The 24,910-nt window shown below is 44.8% G+C and overlaps 1 protein-coding gene across 1 annotated transcript in view; it reads right to left on the minus strand.

Annotated features, from left to right (window-relative positions):
• Positions 1-24,910, minus strand: part of LOC144454057 (diacylglycerol kinase beta-like) — a 139,342-nt gene that overhangs the window by 20,372 nt on the left and 94,060 nt on the right. Inside the window, exon 10 of the mRNA XM_078154692.1 lies at positions 21,040-21,241. Within this exon, the coding sequence (XP_078010818.1) occupies positions 21,040-21,241 (202 nt within the window). The remainder of the gene's footprint in view (positions 1-21,039; positions 21,242-24,910) is intronic.

The following is a 24,910-nucleotide window of genomic DNA, read 5'->3' on the forward strand; positions in this document are numbered from 1 at the left end:
CAGTCACATCTGACTCTTCATGACCCCATTTGGGGTTTTCTTAGCAAAGATACTGGAGAGGTTTGCCATTTCCTTCTCCAGCTCATTTTACAGATGAGGAAACTGAGGCAAACAGGGTGAAGTGACTTGCCCAGGATCACACAGTTAGTGAGGGTCTGAGGCTGGATTTGAACTCATGAAGATGAATCTTCTTGACTCCAGGCCTGGCACTCCATCTACTGCACCACTTAGCTATCCCTATTCCTCTAATAAATATGTGCATATATGCAAATATGCATATGTGTGTATCTCTTTACACATTGATATGTAGAGATATGATATAGATATATACCTATATATCTACATAATTTACATATACATACATACACACATATGTAGCTACACACACACATACACGCACACACACACACACACACACACACACACACACACACACACACACAAGCGTTGTCTCCTCTGAATGCTTTCAGAGGCCAGAGACAGTTTCATTTTGATCTTTCTGTCTCCAGAGCAACAGCCCTTGTTTCCTAGGGACAGTTCCCGGGCTCTATATAAACAAACTTACAGTGACAAGGAGGGACATTCCTGAGATCACAGACTTGGAGGTAGAAGGGACTTCAGAGGTCATACAGCTGGTAAAAAATTTTTTTTTAAAGTTTTATGATAAAAACTCTATCAAAGTTTACCAAACATTTTCCTTCTCAAAAATGCTGTGAGGCAGGTAGTGAAAGCCTTGTCATCTTCATTTTACAGATGAAGCAACTGAGGCTCGAAGGGGTTAAGTGACTTGCTTATGTTCACCCAGCTGAAAAGTGTCAGAGGTGGGATTTGAACCCAGGTCTCCCTTGACTCCGAGGCCAGGAGACTGACTTGCCCTAGCATCTTTATTCTGGGGTTGATCACAATCTGCCTTGTCCCATAGTTAGCCCTCTCCTTCTCTTATCTCTCTTTTTTTGTTTAGTCATTTTTTCAGTTGGGTCTGACTCTTTGTGACCCCATTCAGGGTTTTCTTGGCAGGGACACTGGAGTGATTTGCCATTGCCTTTTCCAGCTCATTTTATAGCTGAGGAAACTGAGGCAAACAGCTGTGACTGCCCAGTGACTTGCTCGGTCTCACACAGCTAGAATTGTCTGAGGCTGGATTTGAACTCACAAAGATGAGTCTTCCTGACTCAGGCCCAGCACTCTATACCCTCCAGCACCACCTGGCTGCTCCCTTAGCTCCCTTATTAGACTATAAATTCCTTAAGGGCAGGGACTCTGTCTTATTCCCTTTTACATTTCTAGCAGCCAGCAACAAGCCTTGCACATAATAAGTAGTAGCTCAGGGGGCAGCTAGGCAGTGGATAGAGCACCGGCCCTGGATTCAGGAGGACCTGAGTTCAAATTTGGCCTCAGATACATAATACTTACTAGCTATGTGACCATGGGCAAGTCACTTAACCCTCATTGCCCCCCCCCAAACAAACAAAAAACAAAAACCAAAAATAAGTAGTTGCTCAGGAAATGACTGCTGAACCCAACAATGAGCCACCCATAAGCAATTTTCTCCTAAGAAAGTCTATTTTCCATTAGGGACTTTATCTCAAGAAGGGTTAAAGATAGAGAGAGGTACCCTGACTGTAAAACATTAGTCAATCAATGAGCATTCCCTGGTACCCTTTGAGGCAAACATGCAGAAAGGTCTCACCCAGAGAGATCCAGGCTCTGTAATTATTTCTTAGTGGAACCATTCCCCACCCCACCTTCGAAAGAGAACAGTGGTACTATGGACAGAGAGGCAACCTGAGAGACATCAAGACCTGAGTTCAAGTCCTGATTCTGACATATGCTATCTATGTGATCCTGGTAAGTTGCTGAATCTCTCAGTGCCACATGGGACAAAGACCGAAGCTGCTGAGAAAACACCAATCCGCCTTGGTAGAGGGACTTTTCTCATCTGGGAATCCCCTAGGCTGATGAAACAGGATAGGTTCAGTCCCCAGGCTGCCTTAGAAAGGCAAGTATTGGTGAAATTCTCTTTGATAAAGTCAGGAACCAGCCAATTGTGAGCACTTCACGTAAGACATAGTTGTCAGACCAGGAGGGGATTTCCTCGATCATTTAAAACAAACCCTTCATATTATAGATCAGGGTCATAAGCATGGATGACACCATTTGTATCTAGGTTCCCTGTCCAGGGCTCTTCCCACTACACCTTGGTGCCAAGTATGACAAGCTATGACATAGAAAATGAGGAGAAAAAGGGAAGAAACCAATCTGCCAGTTTAAAGTCCAATATAACACCATTGGGGCACCATCTTGCTTCTCCATGAAGGATGGAATGGGGAAAATGGTCCTCAAACTGAGGGCATCATAGGGTCATATATTTATATCTGGAAGAGACTTCAGAGGTCAATCTAATCCAATCCTTTTATTTGACAGCTAGGGAAACAGAATTCTAGAGAGGTTCAATGTTTTGCCTGTGGTCACAGAAAATAGGTGGCAATATTTGAACTCAGGTCCTCTGACTCCCAATCTAGTGCTCATTCTACTGGGCCCCTTTGTTTTTAGAGTGAGAAAGAAGAAGGGAGCTTACAGGCCCTGCTTCCCTTCGTTGACCACTTTCTTGGTCTCTTAACTCCTCAACAAAAGCTGATAATTTGACACAAGTAAGAGGATATGGATGTTTAGAGAGATATGTTGAGGACGTGTCTGACTGGGAGGCCTTGTGTAAAGCAGCTAAAGCAGAGGAGGGCAGGGGATGCTTAGTAATCCATGCCAGGTGGACACCCCTTTTCTGCTGGGACCCTGAGGCCAGTGAGGAGCTGATTCAACAGCTACCTGCTTGGAGCTCCCCAAGAAAGGTTCTGAGGTGTATTGCCAGATCCAGACCAACTAGATGGGGAGCTATGGTCAAAAAAAGATCCACTGAAGGATGGATCCCAACTTCTCTGTCCTCTTTGTATTGTTGCTTCTGTTTTAAGGTTTGCAAGCCACTTCACATGCTATCTCATTTGAGCTTCACAATAACCCTATGAGGTAAGCACAGTATTTCTCCATTTTACAGATGGGAAAACCAAGGCTGAGATAGGTATAATAAGTAACTTGCCCAGTGCCACATGGCTAATTAGTGGCTGAGGCAGGATTTAAACTCAGGCCTTCCTGACTCCAAGGGCAACTCTGTCCCCAGTGCATCTCGAGTTACTCAGGACTCTCCTTTTCCCAGGAATGCTTCAGGTCCCATCAGGACATCAAACAATATGAGGCCTTGGTAACCCAGATATTGGGACATAACTCTGGTGGCCAAGGAATGATATCAGCAAAGGCTGGATGGTGGTGAGAGTGAGAAGAAGAAGCAGGCAAGAGCCACTAAAAAGCGTGGAGGTATCGTCATATTAATTTTGAAATTCTTAATAAAAAGTAATTTCTATGACTATCATAAGAATGAGATCAGATAGTTCAATTCATTTCATTCCAATTCATTTTGATTCAAATGAATGGGCATTTATTAAGCACCTACTATCTACAGAGCACGCGCTTGGTGCTGAGGATATAAAGAAAAAATCCCCTCAACCAGCTTCCTTTCTAGTAGGAAAGAAATGACCTAAACACCGAATCATAGTCTAACCCTTCCAGTAAACACCGAATCATAATCTAACCCTTCTAATAGTGGGTTTAAGTTCTTTTATTAGGTTCTGGGGTAGAAGATGAAGTGCTGAGAAGCAGAACTAATTACTTCCTCTTGGCTTACACCATCCTCCCGTGGGCGGCACCTTGTGTTTCCAAGTCCTCCGTTTAGATGTGACTTTTGCTCTAGTCATGACCCTCCACTCCTGGAGTGAAGGGTTTCTTTCAAATCTGCTTGGAAAGAAAAAAGGGACTGAAGGTGCCTGAAGCTAACTCCAGCCCTTCCCCTACAGGGATGTCCACAGAATCAGTTGAGCTTGGTGTTCTTTGGTCTAGAGTCACTTGGACTTTTTCTGATTTGGGGAAGTTATAAAACATGAGTCAACAAAATCTCTTTTTTGGCTAGCTCCTAACTCCCAGTGCTGAGAATGTTCCCAGCAACTATAAATGTCTATCTATCGCTGCCTTTGCCTCTCTCTCTCTCTGTTTCTGTTTTCTCTTTCTCTGGGGACATTGCCATCCATATGCCTCATCTTTTCTGAGGACATAACCTAGTATTTCAATAAACAACCGTGCTGTCATGTAGAAATTGGTTTCTTTGGAAACAAAGAGCAAATAAACTCTTAAAGAGAAATGATTTGGTAAAGTTGACAAGACAGAGACAGAGAGAGAACAAGAAGAGAGAAAAGAGACAAGTGAAAAGGGGAAACAGAGACAAAGAGAAAAAGACAGAGACAGAGACAGAAAGGAAGAGAAGGAGGGATGGGGAAAAGGCAGAGGAGGATGGATGAGCAGAATCCACCAGGGTCTGTCTCTGCAGAACAATGAGTATGCTACTCAGGACTGGTTATTTTCGGGATTTTCTCTCCTCCCCGCCCCCCTCCAGATCTCTCCTCATCTTGATAATGGAGTCACCACATCCTATTCTCTCCCCCCAGAGGCCATGGCTGATGCTGCTCAGTTATGTAGGTGACAGCCAGGAGCGGCAGCATCTTCTGCTGCCTCACACCCTCTTGCTTTAGTTGCGATAGCCCTGAACCTTTTGTAGAACAAAAGCCGTGTGGCAGGGGTGACAGCAGCCCCTGCCTCTTCACATTGTCCCAGTTGCGCCTGTGTGGAAGCCCTGGCACCCTGCCCTCAGTGTGATTGCTGACTTCTTGCCCCTCATGGGATTTCTGCTGTCCCTTCTTTAGGAAGAGGGGGAAAGAGACAGGCCTTTCAGACACAGGAAGAGAAACTTTAATCCTTGGTTCCATGTCCAGTAAAGCTCAGTTGAAAGTACTGGGCAGGTTTAGCTTGGAGAAGAAAAGACTGGGGAATGGGGGGCAGGGCACACTGGCTATCTTTAAGGATTTGGAGGGCTGTCACATGGAGGAAGGCTTAGATTTGTTCTGTTTGGTCTCAGCAGACGGACTTGAGAGCACTGAGGGAAAGTGTCAAGAAGCAGATTTAGGCTTGGGGTCAGCAGGAAATCCTAACCTGAGAGCTGACCCTAAGGGAGGGGGCTGCCTGCAAAGGGAATAAGATGCTCTTCCTTGAGGTCTCGGGCCAGAGGCTCTACCACTAGTGGCTTCTTTATTCAAGAACGGGTTGGATTTGATGGTTGCTGAGGCACCTTCCAGCCTGGGGAGTCTGGGAGAAAATACTCAGTTGAATCCTCTTTCAGGGGAAGCAGAAAGCCAAGCTCACATGTCTTTGAAGTCTTCCCTTCCCCATCCCTGGGGATGGGGGTGGAAGTAGGAGAGCTGGCAGCGTCATCTTCCCCCTCCGCCTTTCCCCCATCTCTACCTTTCGTTCTGGGAAGGAGCATTCTGTTTAAGACCATGCTTCATGAAACAGTTCTGTGTTTGGGGGTTGGCTGCTGGGCCGCTGTATGGTGCAGAGAACTTCCCAAGTGGGGGTAGCTCCCAGGAAATGGATCTGGAGTGGATGCCTGACACCATCGTGCATAGACACCCAGGTTTTTGCAAAGGGGTGCAGGACAGGGCCCACGTGAGACTTGAGAAAGTTGAGGAGACTGGGGGAATGCTCTCTCCTGAAGAATTGGATAAAGGAGGACCACAGTAAAAGTTACAGAACCTATAGACCAGCCATCTAGTCCAATTTCTTAATTTAACAGTTAAGGAAATTGAAGCTCAGATGAGTGAAGTGCCCAAGGTCACACAGGTAGTAAGTGGCAGGTGCAGAATTTGAACCCAGACCACCTGACTCCTGATCCAGTAAGCTTTCTGCTGTGCCATACTGCTTTAGAGTGAAGGAGCCAAGACAAAGACCCAGATACCTTGAAAGCCTGAAGTAGAAGGGAGAGCCTGAGAGCAGGTGCCTGAAGGTGGGGCAAACCTCTACCCAGCTCCTCTTAATTAGAGAAGACTTCCCAGGCAAACAATGTTGTTAAAAAAAAAAAAGGAGGGTTGGGTTTTCTTGGCTAGAAGGTAAAGTACTAATTGCTGTATTATTTGGTGTAACCAACTGTGCTCTCTGAGTTCAGGAAGCCCTAACTCCAAGAATGTCATGTGCAAGAAGAGAGGTCAATTATTGGTGAGCCCCTGCAATTGTATCCTACCTTAGTGTTGAAGGCAGGGCACATAGAACATGTGTAACTGGAGTCAAAACCAGTCCATATTCAGAACACACAACAGGAATGAATGAATGAACAAATGAACAAATGAATGAGTGGGTAAGTGACAAAGCATTTATTAAGCACTTACTATGTGCTAGGGATACAAATTAGAACCAAGGCAGTCCCTGCTCTTCAGGAGTTCACATTCTAAAGGATAAGACAACACATAAAAGATGGAAACATAACAGATGATGAGAGGTGAGAGTGGGTAGAAAAGTCAATTAAATTCAAAGCAATTCAGCAAGACTTTATGAAGCATCTGGTTTCTCACCTTAGACACTTAGCATAGTGCCTAGCATACAAAAGGCATATAATATATATGTAATTGTATTATATATATAATATATAATTTTATATGTATATAAATATAATATAATACAAAAAATACATAAATGTTTCTTGATTGACTTAGGCTGGCCCTACCTCTTCTGCACCGATCTCTGTCTCAACCCAGGTGACAGGGCCATGGTTAAGAGGGCACAGGTTAATGCTGAGGTCCACCCACTGCTTATAGTAGGATGCTCCCATGTACTCTGTTTCTGTCTTTGCTCTTCCCACCAGCACACCTGCACTACAAACCAAACATGATGGCCCAGAATCATCTCTCTGCATCCAGCTTCTCCTCTCCCCAATCTATCCTCCCAGCAGCTGCCAAACTGATGCTTCTGAAGAACAAATCTCACCATTTCATTCTCCTGCTCAATAAGCTTCACTGCTTCCCTATTGCCTCAAGATAGTACATCGTCCTTGATTTTGCATTTAAAACTCTTTACGTCGTGGCCCCAATCTATTTTCCCAGGCTGATTGTACATTACTCCTCCTTATAGATGCCACGGTCCAGTCAAACTCGTCCACTTGCTGTCCTGCCCCTATCCCTTTGCACAGGGTGCTCCCCAGGTGTGGAATGCCCTCCTTCCTCACCTCCACCTCTTGGGACTCCTCTCTCCCTTTGCAGCTCAAGGGCCATGTTTGACAAGAGGCCTTTCCTGATTCCTCCAGCTGTTAGCATACCCAAAATTCAAGTTATATTATCATGTACATATCTTTTTTTCCCATTACTTCTCTGTTTACACAAGGCATGGGAAGAATGTTGTATTTGGGGCCAGAGGAACTGGTTTCAAATCCTAGCTCTGTCTGTGCAAAGCCTGTGTGACCTTGGACAGATCATCTCACCTCCCTGGGCTTCAGTTTCCTCAACTGTAAAATGAGGGTGTCAGACTAGATGAAGTCCGTGCCAACTCTGTCTATGATTCTATGTCATTTCCCCCAGTAGAATGTAAACTCCTTGAGAGCAGGAATTGCTTCATGTTTTTTTCTCTGTATCCCTAGGACACTGTGTTCACTCTGGAAATTTTCTTTGGTTTGGACTTCTGATTTCATTGATATAAAGAATCTCCAGTGATGCAGATCTGCAGCTTTTCTAACTTAGCCTTGATAGTTATTGGGGGTGGGGACTGAGAGGCAGGATTTGAACCCAGGTCTTTCTGACTACAAAGCAGTCTGCCACTCACTATCTGCATATTACACACAGTGCTTATTACACATTTGTCAAATTGGATATTGATACTTTCACATTCTCCTGTTTTTTTGACTATGAGTGTACATGTCTTGTCCCCTAGACTTCAAGCTGCTTGAGGGCAGGGGATTTCCTCTCTTTTCCCCTCTAGTCGTATTCACATTGTTCAATGTCAATGTCAATTCAACAAACATGTAATAAACAAACAGTGACAAAGCCTATGGGGTTGCAGGAGTTAAAACAATCTACCTGCCTGGCTCCCAGAGACCTATGAGCTTCTCCAGACGGAGGCTAGTTCCTTCAATGGGGCCCTCCTGAAAGAGGAAAGAAGTCAGGTTTGCCAGGGCAAGGCCTGGTCCACTGCACTTGGTCCACACACTCCTCCACCCTTCCTCTAAATCTAGACCTCTCCCTTCCTCCTGCATTTGCTTGGCAGCTGCTACTTCTTGTGGCTGGCAGCTGCTCTTTTCTTGGCCCAGGGACACCTCAGAGACCCTTGCCTGGGCACCGCCCTGCATAAGTAGGTGATTATCTGAACAATAGTACAATAGGGCTTCTTAGTTTTAGGGTGGAGAAGAGTTATAGTTCAGTAGCAATATTGTTATCTGCCATGGAGAGAGAACTGTCTCCTCTGAGCAGAAAGGCTGTGAGCAGTAGCTGCGGGAAGCTGCCGGATTTGGAGACAGGACCTGAGATCAATTCCCAGCTCAGCTGCTTACTACTTGTATGACCTTGGGCAAGTCACATTGCCTCTCTGTGCCTCAGTTTTCTCATCTGTAACATGTGGAGGGTGGATTAGATGTCCTCCGAGGTCCATTCTAGCTCTAGATACAGGATGCCATGATTTAGAGTAAGCAGCGATGTCTGGCTCACTTCATGTTCCCAGGCATTAAGAGCATGTTCATGCCAGGGAGAAGCTGCCTACTGTAACTTCTGTTGATTGAGCTCTGGGGTACTTAAACTGGCCCTTTTTGCAGAGCACTAGAGTCTTCTGCCCAATCCTTAGACCACATGGCTTCATTCATTCTCAGATTTTGTTGGATCTGGTAGCAACAACTCACATTTTCAGAAGGGATGCAAAATGTTCTTGGAATAAGATGCAGTTTGAAGTGGACCTTGATGGGTGGGTGGAAATTGGCCCAGAAGGGTTGGACTGGGGGAGAACGTGCCAGGTGGAGGGACCTGCATGAACTAAAGCACGGACTTGGGAAAGTAGGGACAGATTTGGAGAAGGGCAGTGAGGCCAGTTCGGCCGCTATAGAAAGTGCTCAGAGAACAGTGAGAGGGAATGTGGGGTTGTCGTGGGGAGCAGGAGGAAAATTGCTAGAAACAGGAGTCGAGTCAGTACCACCAGCACCACTGAAAGTGAATGCCCAGTGGTCCTACTTAACATCCTTGGTGGTGCCTCCACCAAAGCTCCCTTTCGTCCATCACTCCCTGTGTAGATTCTTCTCCTCCACTAGAATGTAAACTCCTTGAGGGCAGGAAGTGATTCACTTTTCCCTCTGCACCCCACACCCAGCGCTGGGACTCCTACATAGCAGGAATTCACTAAATGCTTTTTCATTCGTTCATGCATTCAATCACCGAATTTCTGAAGTGGCTTCTAAGAGTTGGCCTTTTCCTCCCCTCCTTCCTGCCCAGGGGTCTGATGGGCCACTCTCTTTTAATTCACTGGGAGCACGGAGGAGGTATTAATGAAGGTAGAATGAGAGCTTTGGGTTACTTGGATTAGAAATATCAGAGTCAGCTTTGTGTTCACCAATTTCCCCTTAACCATCAATCAACCCTCTGAACTATTTCTAATGTGGTACAGTGGCTAGAGCTCTGGCCTTGGAGTCAGGAAGACTTGAGCTCAAATCCACCTTCAGACATGCGACCTTGGACAAGACACATCACCTTTCTTAGCCTCAGTTTCCTCATCTGTAAAATGGTGAGAATAACATCACCTATCTCATAGGGTTGTTGTGAGGATCGAATGAAATAATGCACTTAAAGTGCTTTATAAACCTTAAATGCTATAGGAATGCTAACTATTATCATCCCTACCATTCCCGGTGCCATCACCATGTTCTTATCCCCTCATCCATGTGCTATTGCAATAGCCTTTCAAAATTCATTTTAAAAATATCCTTTATTTTGCCATCAGGTTCATTTCTCAATACATCCCTCCTGTCTTCCCCTCCCAGACAGCCGTCCTGCATAACAAAGAATAAAGAAGAAAAAAGTACTGTAAAATGAACCAGAATATCAAAGGAGTATGGCAGTATATGTAGTGTTCCACACCCATAGTACTCCACCTCTATGAAGAAATAAGGAGAGATATCTTCTCACGTGATGCCTCTTAAGTGGTCCCTTATCCTGTTCTCTTCCTTCTCCAATAATTATTTCCAGAGTCTTCTTCCTAAAGCTCTGTTCTGAGCATCTCTCTCTCTCAAAAGCCTCCGATGGCTCCCAGTTGCCTACATGATAAAATCTGACTTCTTTAGCTTGGCCCTCAAGGCCCTCCACAGTCTGACCCAAACCTCCCTTTACAGCCTTGTCTCCCACTTAGTCTCCTAAATAAGTTTGCCACTGTAGCAAAGTCACTACTCTCCAGAACATGCTTCCATCTTTCTCCACCACTTGGCCTTCAGGCAGCATGACTAATGTAGAGGGTAGGACGCTGGCTTTGGACTCAGAGAATCTGGGTTTAAATCCTACTCCAAATACTAGCTGTGTAACCTTGAGCAAGTAACTTCTGCTCCTTGGGTGTCAGTGTCTTCATCTGCTGTAATTTGGTTGTACTGGGTATCTTTTGAGGTCTCTCTTATAACAAAGACCCTTAGGCTCTGAGAGCCTGTTACCACTTTGGTAAGATGGGGATGATAATACCTGTCCTACTTATCTCACCAAGTGGTTGTGATGAAGATGCTACAGGAACATGACTTATTACTTACTCATGCTCCTCCTCCTGCCCAGAATATCTTTTCTGGGGGCCTTATCCATCTTTTAACATTCTACCCATTTTTAAAGAGTTGGCTCAAGTCTGTCCTCTCTCCTGAAGTCTTCCCTGAACATCCCAGTCAGAAGTGAGCTCTCATTCCTCTGAATATTTGTTACCTTTCATCAGGTACATGTTGTCTTTGTACTATAGGGTTTTATAAAAAGGCTGTCTATTTCTAATCTCTCCAATTAGACTGTAAGCACCTAGAAGGCAGGGCATGGAGCCAGCAGACATGAATGAATGAATGAATGAATGAATGAATGAATGAATGAATGAATGAATGAATGAAAAAGCAATTACTAAGGGTTTGCTTTATGTCAAACACTTTGCTAAGCTTTGGAGTTACAAAGAGAAAATGATCTCTCAAGGAACTCACACTCTAAATGGAGGAGATAACACACAAAAAAAGTTTAGCTTCAGGGCAGAGGGAAAATTCTAAGCATAAAGCAGGAAGCTGGATGGCAAGGCCCAGTGGTGCTTTGGTTACTTGAGTAATTTAAATGACTTTTGAGAAGAGGTGGGTTTCGAATGACTTCAGGGTCATAGATCAAAGTATATGGCAAAGCCTGGAGGATATTAGCAGGACAGAAGGCAAGGCCCTCATCAGAAGAAGTGGTACCGCTGGCCACAACTGAATTCAAACCCTTTGAACAGTCAAGCAGCCCGGACAAGGACGCAGGGCACCCCCACTGGTGACATGGGATCAGATCCTGTCTCTGCTACTTATCACCTGTGTTAAGGTGAGTTAACCAACCCCTCTGAGCCTCAGTTTCATCATCTGTAAAATACAAGAACTGGACTAAATGCTCACTGAGATGCCTTCTTACTCAAACTTTGTATGATCCTATGACCTTGTTCAAATCCTGGGCAAGCTATTTGGCTTCTCTAGGCCTCAGTTTTCTCATCTATAAAATGAGTGGACTGAACTTTGTGGCTTTTAACGTCCTTTCCAACCCTAGATCTCTGATTGCCATAGAACTTCGTATGTGGGAGGTGCCTAGTGCTTTTTTTTTTCCTTTTTGTTCCTAAACAGATCCAGGGAGCACCTAAATCAAGGCTTAGAATATTTTTAGCTTGGATTTTTGCCACAAGCTAGAGAGCTTGGAAGCCTAGAGATGAGGGGTGCTTGGGCTGGCCTTGGTAAAGCCAAGGCAGGGAAATACTAAGGCAAGAACTCCTGACAAAGTTGTGGGAACTGTTGCCAGGGGAAAATCACCACGGTTCTATTTTGGGCTGAAAAGCTCACTGGGAGAAGTAATGGCTTGTAGATCAGCTCCATCCTGAATTGAGAAGATTCCCTTGTTCAGGGCCAGAGTGAATCTTCTTAGATCCCCTCCCTCCTTTCCTTCCTCTTCTGGCTTCTTCACTGAAAAGAAGCCCATTTGAAATGAGACCTCTTTCACAGACCTTAGCCTCTATCCCCTTTAAAATACCCATTCCCCACCTGAATCTTGGAATGGATGTCCCACTACTCCTGTTCTGTTTTATTATGCTCTGGTTCTGTTCAGTTCTGTGTCTATATATTTTAAAGGGCTTACTTAGCATAGTGTCTGGCACATACACGAACATTCCCTCCTTATTCACCCTACTTCTATGGGATGGTGGCATCACAGATTTAGAGCCAGAAGGGACCTTGAAGGTCATATAGTCCATCCTCCTCATTTTACAGAGGGGGAAACTGAGGCCCAGAATGGCTAAGTGATAATATTCAGAGAGTAAATGGCAGAGCTGGAATTCAACCACAGGGCCTTAGGATTTAGATTTAGAACTGGGAGGGACCACAGGGGCCAGTTGGTTGAAGTCTTTCATTTTACAGATAAGGAAACCAAGGGTCAGAGAGATCAAGTGACTTGACCATGGTTGCTCAGCTAGTAGATGTCAAAGGCAGAATTCAAACCCAGAATCTAGAGAACCAAGTATTCCAAATATAGACATCTTTCCTTTATTCCACACTGTGCCCTGACAGAAATGATTTTACAAGGGTTTCTATCCGCTTCTCCTTCATCTTCTCAGCCCCTGATGCTGGGCTCACATTCTTTTGGGGAAGAGGCTGAGCTGGAGCTAATCCTATCTGGCTATGTGATTATGGCCAATTACTTCCCGATTCAATTCAATTCAAGTCATAGTATCACAGCATCACAGATTTCAAGATGGAAAGGACCTTAGAGGTCTATCCTTATTGGTTAATCCTCTCATTTTACAGATGAGGAAACTGAGATTCACAGAAGTGAAAGGATTTGTCCAAAATCAAACAGTTAATACGTGACAGAGTTGTGATGCAAAATCGGGTCCTTTCTTCCAAAATTCATTGACTGTACCATTGCTGTGTAGTCGTTTCAGTCATATCTGACTCTCCGTGACCCCATTTGGGGTTTTCTTGGCAAAGATACTGGAAGGGTTTGCAATTTCCTCCCCCAGCTCATTTTACAGATGAGGAAACTGAGGCAAACAAGTGAATCTTAACCCAGATTATGAGGGTTTATGCCACGACAGGCAGACACTAAGGGACACCCAGGGTCACATAGCTAGTAAGCATTTGAGGCCAGATTTGAACGCAGGAAGAGGAGTCTTCCTCACTGGACGCCCAGCCCTCTGTTTACTGTGCCATACCACACAATTCAACAAGTATTCATTAAGGATTTGTTATGTGTCAGGCACTGAGCTCTGGACACAAGGACAAAAAGGAAACAGTTTCTCCCCTCAGAGAGCTTACATTCCCCAGGGTGGGGTTGGGTGGGATGTTTCAGTAGTTTATTGTCTATAAAATAAGAAAGCTAGACTCTGTGATCTTCCCAGGTCTCTTCCAGCTATTATACTCTGTGATCGTCAAGTTTATAAGACTAGAGCTCTTTGGGAATGCTTGCTCCAGCTGCTTAAGCCAGATTCTTAGTCATAGCAGGCTGCTTTATGCTCTAGCTCAGCACTAGTGAAATGAGATCAGGAAAGCACAATGGAATGATAGTCTCATAATTATTTTCCCCCTCTTGGCCCGTTGGTTCCTGAACTGGGATTTGGAGACTTCTTGGCAGCTAGTGTCAGTTTCTTCACGCTCGACTTTGGAGGCGAGGATCCCCATTAATTATATCCACACACGGATGATAGAAGAAAGATGGATTAAATAGCATATGATTCTAATATGGAACAGCCAATAGGGGCAGGAAACAGAAGACTTCTCCCCTCTCTTGAGCGAATTCTCAGCAGTCAATGGCATAGACTTGATGTTTTCTGTATCTCACCCAAAGGATAAATGTGATTGGTTTGCTCCTTTGCCTGGAGTGCCAAACGAATGAGGTCAAAGTCACTAGCTTCATGTGGGACTGGGCAGTAGCTTCAAGTCATTCCTCTGGCCACTGGCTACACGCACAGTTTGTAAGTGCTTGCCAGGAGTGAAGATGCAAGAAGGAGCAGAGATGGGTCATGCAAGGGAGTTATTGCTATTGGAAAAATGCCTCCTAGTGGAACTGGGCATCACAGGATGCTAGGTTGGTGCCGGAATGGACCTTGGGCTATCTTTTCCAAACCCTTTATTTGATAGATGAGGAAGCTGAGATCCAGAAAGGTCATAGGGTTATAGACCCAGAACTGGAATGGAAACCATTAAAACCCTCTTCTTTTACAGATAGAGAAGCTGAGGTCCAGAGGGGCTAAGGACTTGCCCTAGGTCATACAGGTTGTAGAGCCAGGATTCACACTCAAGTCCTATGCCAATCAGCACCCCAAGTTGGGTTTTATTTCAAAGGCTTCATGTACTCCCATTGTAGACTACAAACTCCTTGAAGCAGGGACTGCTTTGGTTTTGCCTTTTTTTATCCCAGCCCAGTGCCAAGTAAATTCTTGTTGAGTTGGAGTTACACACCACAACCCCTATGAGGCCCACTCTCTTACCCCAGTAAATTTGACTGACATTGGATAAACTCTAACATTAGAAGTATGTAAGAAACAAAGACCTGTGTTGTGTTGGGGCTGGCCAGTCAGTGCTGCTGGATGAGGCTTGGAGAGCTTCAAGGTTCCTAACCCAGGTTATGAGGGTTTGTGCCATGAGAGGCAGATGCTAAGCGGGTAATGACAAGAAGGCTGGGTTTGGGATCTGAAGCCCCAAGTTTAAACTGTGGCCTAGCCACTTCCCAGCTCTGTACCCTTGGGAACATTGCCTCACCTCTCTCCGTCTCCATTTCCCCATCCGTAAGATAAAGATAAAAATACTTCCACTCTCTACCTTGCAAGGTCATTGCAAGAATCAGATGAGAAAATGCCTCAATTAACAAGCATTTATTAGTCACCTACAATATGCCAGGCACTGTGTTAGATGATGGGATAAGAATAAAGAATGAAGCAGGCCTGACTCCCAGAGAGCTTACAGTCTAATGGGGGAGACAGCTACATATGTAAGTGTCTACAGAATCAATATATAGAGAATACATACAAAGGAATGACAAGATAGTTCGTCGGGGAGGCACTTGTAGGTGAGGGGATCTGAAAGGCTCCATGGAGCATCTTAAAGGAAGAGAGGGGCCCTGTGAGGCGGGAGTGAGGAAGGAGTGTATTCTAGGTATGGTGGATGGCCCGATCATGCATGGAAAGTGTTTTGTAAATTGTAAAGTACCATCCTACTGTCAATTGTGAAGGTTGGACTAGCCACTTGGAAGCAAGAAAGGAAAAAGGGGCACTAGGGATCTCTGTTCTTGCCTTGCTCATGAAGCAAGAGCCATCCTTTTTGGTTTTCTGATTGATGGTGTAGGAGTTGGGGAGCCAGCCTCCAGCCAAGGGTAACTGGCAATCCTAGGACTCACGCTGTGAGACAGTGAAGAGCATCCTTATTGACTGTTGAGCTGGAGGAGCCACTGAATCAGGGCAAGTCTCCTCTTTGAAAAGGGGATCTGTTGATGCTCTCCAGGTAGTATCATGATTGGTTGTGATGATGGTCCTTCTTTACCATGGGGATCCCACCAATGGTCCTCCCTTTTTGTATCTATTCTTTCCTGATCTTAGGCAAATGAATACCCTAAGATGGACATGTATGAATTCCTCAGGCAACCTGATGAATTAAAAAGGAGGCCTGGTGTCTCATCAGATTGGGGTTGGCTGGCAGAAGGAATGGTTGATTGAGGCAGATACTGGAATGGTTGACTGTGAAAGTGGATTAAAATTAAGTCCAGACAAGGCCTGGTTTGGACCAGATTTAGTCCTGGGGAGCCAGGCTTCTGGTGAGAGGAGTTTCTGCCTTTTCCTCATAGTTTTCTGCTTGTTAAGCCCTTGCTGTTATCTTGGGATGATTTTAATTTAGCAAATTAGATAAAGGCTCATAAGTCTAGGGGTGCCCCAAAAGGTAGGAAGCAAAAGGCTACTCAATGTACTATATGAGTCAGGGATGGGACAGGTAATTCATTCCTACACACTCACACAAGAAAGGCTTAACATAAAACACTCCAAAGTATACATTAACAGAAGTGGATTCAGTAATTTAACTTACAACTACTGTTAACATTTTCTGGGAGGAGAGCTTTATCAAAATATAAAGCAATCTGTACAATTGCTGATTATGTATTTTAGGTTTCATCTCAACTGTGCATTTGATCCATCCCATACCACTGAAGTAGGCGGCATAAAGGATAGAATTGAAGTCAAGGAGATCTGAGTTCAAATCCTGCCTCAGGCACTGTTACTACCTGTGTGACCTTAGGCAAGTCACTTAATTTCTCTCAGTCTCAGTTTCTTTGTGTGAAGTGGGGATAATAATGGCACCTATCTAGTAGGGCTGGGAGGATACAATGAGATAACGTATGGGTAAAATACTTTGTACATCTTAAAGCTGGTTTCTTCTGAGACTGTAGCCATTTTAACTGGCTAAAAGACGCTTTTATATACCATCTTTTATACATGTATACATTTTTGATGTCAATTTCTGTTTTCCATAGCATGATGGCTTTCCTTTTGTGAATAAAATTTAAGAACAGCTTTTAACCAGATGCCACTATCCTTAATCCTTTAAGCTATGTGAATGAAGAGCTCTCAAAACGCAGAGATGTAGCAGAAGAAATCAAAACCGTGTGGTAATAGGATGTGGTACCTTTAATCACCGTCATCCTGTCTGCTACTGGAGTTATTGTCCCAAGGATGCTTTCAGCGAGCCTACCAAAGCTTGCACCACAATACTTTGTATTCAGTTATAAATAAGCAGTTAATTTATCTACCTGTGTAATAATTTGTGAAACATTCAATATAAGAGTAATCTCTGGATGGCAACTTGCCCCAGGACCATCTCTATCAAAACTCCGCTGAAAAATGAGGAGAATGAGATGATCAGTGAATGACAGCAGTGAGCATTCATGTTATGTTTCAAATGCCAAATCCAGGCAGAGTCTGCTTAAGCTCTGTCCTGAGCTTTTCCTCTTCTCCCTCTAAACTATTTCAGTTGGTGATTTCATCAGTGCCTATGGAGTCAATGATCACTTCTATGCTATTGATTCTTATTTATTCAGTCCTGGCCTCTCTTGACCTTCAGTCTCACATCTAATGGACATCTTGAATCAGATGCCCAGTAGACATCTTGGGCTCACCATGTCCAAAACTGAACTCCTCTCTCCCCTCAAACGACACCCTTTCCCAAACTTCTTTGGTACTGTGGAGAGGACCAGCATCCTCTCAGTCACCCAGGCTCCCAAACTAGGTGTCATCCTTGACTCCTTACTCTTTCTAACCCACCCACCCCATGTCTGGTCTATTGCCAAGGACCGTTTGATGACTTATTGATGATTGTATTGACCAAAGGACGACTACCTTTGTAACATCTCTGGTATATGCCTCCTTCTCTCCTCTGATGTGGCCAACACTCTGGTGCAAGTCAACAAGTTAATAAGCATTTATTAAATGCTTATTGTATAGTCAGGCATGGTGCTAAGTGTCAAGGATGCAAATGCAAGCCAAAAGAAAGATAGTTCTCAAAGAACTTATATTCTAATGGGGGAAGGCAACATCCAAAAAGAAGGTAGAAGAGGGAGGGGCAGAGCAAGTGCCTTGTGGGGCTATGGTGGTCAAAGGAGCCCAGAGAGTAGAGCCCAGAAATGAATAGGGAAGTTCTGGAGAGGGTTGGGGGATATGGGGGGCAAGGAGAATGGGGGCTGGAATATAACGAATTCTCTTATGGACATGTCATGTGATTTGGGATTGGAGTTCAGAAGAGAGTGACTAGGACCAGATATAAAGATCTGAGATGATAATTATGCCCATGGGAGCTGATTAGGTAACCAAGTGAGAAGGCATAGGGAGAAAAAAAATGAGGGCCTAGTTCAGAGCCCTGAAAGGGGCACACACCAAGTCACTGAGTAAGACTGAGGGAGCCTGGGGTGTAGCCCTCATGACCTTATTCTTGGACTATTGCAATAGCCTCCTGGTTGATCTCCCTACTTGAAGTCTCTCCTCACTCCAAACCATCTTCTCAGCTGTCAAAGTGATCTTTCTAAAATGCAGGTCTGACTATGTCACTCCGTCCCTCCATTCAGTCTACTCCAGTGGCTCCCTGTTGCCTTTGGGATCAAATGGAACTTCCTCTGTTTGGTTTTTAAAGCCCTTCGTAACATGCCCCCTTCCTACCTTTCCAGTCTTCTCACACCATTCCACTCTCTAGTGACATTGACCTCCTTGCTGTTCCTTCTACATGACAGTCTCCTGAGTCTGTAGTTACCCTGGCTGTTCCCCATGCTTGACGTTCTTTCCTTCCTCACCTCCATGCTTCCTTCAAGTCTCAGCTAAAATCCAGTCTTCCCCAAGAAGTCTTTCCCAGGTCGCCTTCATTCTACTGCCATCCATCTGAGATTATCTCTTGTTTAGCTGTTTTTCAGTTGTGACTGACTCTTCATAACCCCATTTGGGGTTTTCTTGGTAAAGATACTAGAGTGGTTTGCCTATTTCCTCCTCCAGCTCATTTTACAGATGAGGAAACTGAGGCCAAAAGAGTTAAGTGACTTGTCCAGGGTCACACAGCTACTTAATATCTGAGGCTGGATTTGAACTCATGACTATGAGTCATGATTTCAAGCTCAGTACTCTGTCCACTAAGCTACCTGGCTGCCCCACTATGCCACCAGTGGCTGATAAGAAAAAAAAAAAGAAACAGTCCATGCTCTCAAGGAGCTTACATTCAATTGAGAAAATTAAGGACTAATTAAGGCAAACAATAATCAGCACTGGAGAAGTGTCCTAGAAAGCATATGTCAAACCTATCAGACAAGCACCTCAGGTTGAACCAGTGGATTTTTTCAACCCACAGAGGGTTCTGGCTTACTCTTTTACATCAGTCTCCTAGTTGGGGTAGTTGCGGTGGTGATCGCCTGACTGTCATCCAAGTGAAAAGGGATATGAGTCCAGTGTAATGAATGAGATCATTTCATTCAGTGGTAGGGAACCTGGTGTCAGCAATGATCTCATTCACTATATATAGTGGGGTCATTTTTTGACTGAAAGCAGTTGGGCCATAATTTTGCATTTACAGTCTTAGGGTCTCTTGCATTGGAATCAAGGGGCTATTGAAGAAATTCTGCTCAGTTATTTTGCTCAAGGGGAAGAGTCAGGCTGTATTTTGGCTTCCTCAGATCACAGAATTTCAGAGCAGTGGAGAAAAGTTCATTAGACACAAGGTCCTGAGGCTAAGCACTTCCCTATATGGCCGCTCTAGGGAAGAAAGGGAAGTGGATTCATTTTTAGCCCTGGAAGCACATTCTAGGGATGGGGTCTGAGAGGGGAACATAGATTTGAAGTTTCCTGTACGTGACTGGGAAGGCAAATTAGCCTATGGTGTCATCTTAGGTCAGTCACCTCCTGCTTTAAGAAGGGGAAGAGAGGCACTCAGAAACTCCAAGGAAAAAGGGAAGTTGATTTGACCAGAAACTGATCAGAAGCCCTACTTCCTCAAGGGATGGAAAGATTTTCATTGTCTAAAGAGGACAGTCAACTGATGACTTTTCTTCTCTAGGTATTTGAGAAGAGACATTGACCAGTTAGAGCATAGTCAGCCATGAGCAAACAAGATGGGGAAGACAGTGGAACAAAATGCCATGGGATGCCTGCTTGAAGGAATTGGGAATGTTGAACTGGAAGAAGAGGAGCCTTGGGGGTTGGGCTCAACAGACTGACCGGTCAAATACTATCTCTGATGCTGACTACCTGGGGGACTTTGGGCAAGCCATTTAACCCCTCTGGGCCTCGGTTTCCTCATCTGTAAAAGGAGGGGACTGGATTAAATGGTCTTTGAGGTCCCTGGAGCTCTTGGTCTATGATTTCAGGACCCTGTCACTTTCCAAGGTGACCTAGCAGGATGTTTTGCTTTTACATTGAGCCCAAATCTGACTCTGTCATTTCTACCCTATTATTCCTCATTCTGTCCTCTGGACTCAGCCTCTTTCCCAGGATAGCCCTTCAAATACTTAATTAATGGCTTAATAAATTCTTTTTCATCCATTCCTTTATTTATTCAGAGAAAACTGTCCTGTCCCTCTTAAGTGTCCTCTTCTGAAGTCTAAGTGTATCTGTTGCCTTAAGGTGTTCCTTACGGGTCATGGCCTCTGGTTCCCTTCAGAGTTTGGTACTCAGAACTCCAGACTGTTCTTGGCTTTGGGTCACACAGCCAGGATACAGCAGTCATGGAACTGGAAGCCAGGTCTTTCTGACTTTGAGACCAGTTCTCCATCTGCTACACCGAGCTGTCTTTGCTTGCTGATATCCTTCCTAAAATGGATCTCTGCAAATCAGATGTTGGTGGGGTGGGGAAGCTGCCGCCACATGTGGCCTTCTAGGTCCTTGGGTGGGGCCTTTTGACTGAGTCCAGGTTTTACAGATCAAATCCTTTCATTAAGGGGATTTGTTCTGTGAAGTTTGGATTCAGTCAAAGGACTGCATTTAGGACCTAGAGGGCCAGAGGTTCCCCACCCCTGGGTCCCCTTCCATATTCTGGCTGTTATGTTTCTTTTAATGACGCCCAAGATTTCATTAGGAAATTTGAGAGGCAATACAACTGACTAACTGAGCTGGACTCACAGTTAGGAAGACCCGGGTGTAAGTTCCATACTCTGGTACATGCTGGCTGTGTGACCCTGGGAAAGTCACCTAACCAGTGTTCTTGGCAACTCTCTAAAGAAGGGGCCAATTTACATTGGTAGAGGGAGTTTCTCCTACATCCATGAAGTCACAGGTGCAGTCTCTGTTCCTCCCCCTTGGCCTGACTGCCTTTTGAGGGGCCTTCCAACTCTAACACGATGAGTGATATCCTCCAGCTGCCATTGGCCAATGGGGAGTGTTATTAGAATGGCAGTTTACCTTGGATACAGAACTTCAGCTCCTTGGGGTCCGTGATCGTTGTTCTCCGAGAGTTCCCTGAACTCTTCTTCTCTTCTAGGGACATGCCCCGCTGCCTCTTGTCCTCTCCCCAGAGGTTGGTGCCTCCATATGCACTGGGGATGTTGAGTATGGCGATGCTCTCAAGCAAGGTACCCCCGAGGTCCAGGGTGATGCCGTCACACTGTGGGGCAGATGGACAAAGTCAGGGACTGGCTGCTTTGGGAAATTCAGCTTCAAAGGTGCAGATGGATTATGAGATCATATTATCTGTATTCTGCACACGTGCATGTGTGGACACCTACACACACACACACACCTAGGCACTGAGGGTAGACTGGGTATTCAGGTCAACTTTCAGAGATGGAATGTCCCTGTTAACAGAGGCAATGTTATGCTATGGCATAAGGAACACTCGCCTAGGAGTCAAGAGACTTCAGCTCTCACCTCGTTTCTGATAGTTACTAGCCATGGGATGGGGGCACAGTGGATAGAGCACTGGGCTTGGAATGAGGAAGACTCATCTTCCTGAGTTCAAATCTGGCCTCAAATATTTACTAGCTGTGTGACCCTGCGTAAGTCACTTAACCTTGGTGGCCTCAGTTTCTTCTTCTGTGAAATGAGTTAGAGAAGCAAGTGGCAAACCACTCCCATATCTTTGCCATGAGAACCCCAAATGGTGTCATGCCTGAATGCACTGGACATGACTAAAATGACTGAATGACAACAATAAAGCCGCATGATTTTGAATGAGTTCCTTAGCCTTTTGCAATTTTATAAGCTCATGGATCTAGAGGGACCTCAGAGGCCCTCCAGTCTACTTCTCTTATTTATAGATGAGGAAACTGAGGCCCAGAGAGATTTAGCAATTTGCTGAAGGTCACACATAGGAAGATGGGTGTTGGCCTGGAAGGGACTGCACAGGGTCATCTGATCCAACTCCCTCATTTTACAGAGGAAGAAACTGAGACCTGAGACTTGGAAAGGTTAAGTGATTTGCTTCAGATCTTATAGGGCAAGTATAGCTTTTCTGCTATACTTTTAATTTCTTCATTTATCAGAAAGAGTTAGTAACACCTACTGTCTTGATCTTGCAGGGGTAATTGTGTCGGGCATGGCATAGTGAAAAATGGGCTAACCCTGGAATCCCAGGACAGAAGTTCTAATCTCAGCTCTGTTGCTAGGACCTGCCTGCCCTCCAGCAAGTCACTGGCCCTCTTGACCTCAGTTTCCTCATCTGTAAAATGAAGTGGTTGGTCCAAATGGCCTTTGAGGTCTCTTTCAGCTCTAGACCCAGGATATTGTGAGCCTATTAGATGATAGAATGTAATGGGGCTTCTTGAAGTGCTGGACAACTTAAGGCATTATCATTACGGTATTCGTTTTCAATTTTGTGGCGTTGAGAAGATAATGAGTTTGCTGAGCTCCTTGTGAGTGAGCCAACAGCCCCTAGAGAAAGACAAGGATATGAGATGATAAAACAGCAAATCTATGAGAAAAGCCTACTTGCTTACTGAAATGGCCCCGCCAGGATCCAGATTCTAGGGTGAAGGGCCATCTCCCAGAAAGGATCGGCTACTCTCTATCCAGAGCCTTAGGACTGTGCAGAATTAGGAGCTAGGTGGTGCTATGGATAGAGCCCTGGGCCTGGAGTCAGGAAGACTTGAGTTCAGATTTGACCTCAGGCATCCACTAGCTGTGTGATCCTGTTCAAGCCACTTCACCCTGTTTGCCTCAGTTTTCTCATCTGTAAAATGAGCTGGAGAAGGAAACAGTGAAGCACTCCAGTATCTTGGTCAAGAAAAACCAGTTGGGGTCATGAAGAATTGGACATGACTGAAACAACAAAAACAACAAATTCCTGCATGACTAGAAGAACTGCATCTCAGAGCTGAAGGGACCTCAGAAGCCACCGTCCAATCTGTGTCCAACCAAGAATCCCCTTTCAATAGCAGGTACCCCAGGCAGTGAGGTAGTGCAATGGATAAAGCACTGGCCCTGGAGTCAGGAGGACCTGAGTTCAAATCCGGCCTCAGACATATAACACTCACTAGCTGTGTGACTCTGGGCAAGTCACTTAACCCCAATTGCCTCACCAAAAAAAAAAATTGTGGATACCCCAACAAATAGCCTTTCACACTGTGTTCACACCCCTTCCTTCCCTGGGCAGGGAAGGGAAGAATCTACTCCTGGCAACATCTCATTCCACTTTTGGACACCTCAGATTGTTAAGAAGTTTTCCCTCAAGTTGACACTGTTTTTACCTCTTCAAAATTTCTTTGTTTTATTTTTAGGCAGTTGGGGTTCAATGACTTGCCCAGGGTCACACAGCTAGCAAGTGTCAAGTGTTTGGTCTGAGGCCAGATCTCTTCAAAATTTCTACCCATTGCTCCTATCTTTGGGGATGAGGATTGAGCAAATTTCATGCCTCTTCCATATGGCAGCCCTCCAGATCCTTGGAGACAGCTACCATATTGCCCATGAGTCTTTTTTTTTTTTCCTTTCCAGGCTAAATACTCCTACTTCCTTCAACCCATTCTCTTATGGCTTAAATGTGAGGTCCTTTCCTGTCCTGGTTGTCTTCATCTGTACCCTCTCCAACGTCCTTCCTGAAATGTGGCAACCGAGTCCTGAGGACTTAGGATGGGCACCATTCCAACTGCCATTACTTTTAGGCAGGTCTTCACTACCACACACCTGGACTGTAATTGCCTCCCACCTACCCTGTACCTCTGCTGAAACTTGTATGGATATCAGTTGGAAAAAAGTTATTTTTTGAGGGAACGGTGACCTGCAATGTCATTGTTGTAAAGGACTTCCAGTGAGACAATTCCCTCTATCAACACAGATTAGCCATTGTTCTACAACTTACAGTCTTAGAAGGGAGCATAGGGAGCCTCAGGATGACACCATTTGCCCACCGTCACGCAGAGTACGTAGTAGAGGTTGGGCTCTAACCCATGCCTTCTTGATTATTCAGAAGGCGGCCCTTGACCCACCATCAAAATGCCTCTCATTTTGATATCATGTTCAATTTCAATTCAACACATTTTTTTAAAAGCATGGACATGAATATAAACTCATTTGTAAAACTTTAGGAAGAGCAATGATGGACAGTTATGAGCAGCCTTGTTTCCTCTAGCAGAAATAGTGAAAGGTAGAGAAAGTTTGTCAAGAGCTCCAACTAAGCCCTCAGCACAATGCTTGGCACACAGTAGGGACTGAGTGAATGTTTATCGACTGACTCAGAGCATTCAAGAATGAAAATGGAAGGACGGCAAACAGAGGAAAGGTGGAAAAGATCTGCCGGGACTTTTATAACAAAATTTTCCCTATCACATGAGAGCCACCAACCACCACTGGGCTCTAATGTTGCCATCCCAGACATTTATAGAAGAGGTATAAAGAACACCAAAGAGAACACCTGCAAGGAAACACGACAGGTTTGACTAAGCGCACATAGTGGAGATCACCCAATCGTCGGGGTGCTGAGGAACCCATTCACAAAGTATCCAAAGGATGAGTTTTGGGGAGGGAAGGAGAGAAGGCATGTTATGGTCAAAGACAGCATGACACGATCACAGATCTTAGGATCACAGCTTTAGAGCTGGAGGTCAGACCCTTCATATTATAGATGAGGAAACTGAGGCATAGGCAAATTAAATGACTTGCCTAAGGCTATACGGTTGAGTGTCAGAGGTGGGATTAGAAACTAGGCCTCCAGGACTCCAAGCCCCAGGCTGCATTTAATCACTGTGCCTGGGGATACTCATTAGCATGAGATAGGAAAGAATGAAGATTGAATGATAAGGGATTAATTAAAGGCTCTTTCACATGCAAAGAGAAGGAGGAA

The sequence above is a fragment of the Phascolarctos cinereus genome, unplaced genomic scaffold (assembly GCF_003287225.1).
Source record: "Phascolarctos cinereus isolate Bilbo 61053 unplaced genomic scaffold, phaCin_HiC Scaffold_5;HRSCAF=322, whole genome shotgun sequence".
NCBI lineage: Eukaryota > Metazoa > Chordata > Mammalia > Diprotodontia > Phascolarctidae > Phascolarctos > Phascolarctos cinereus.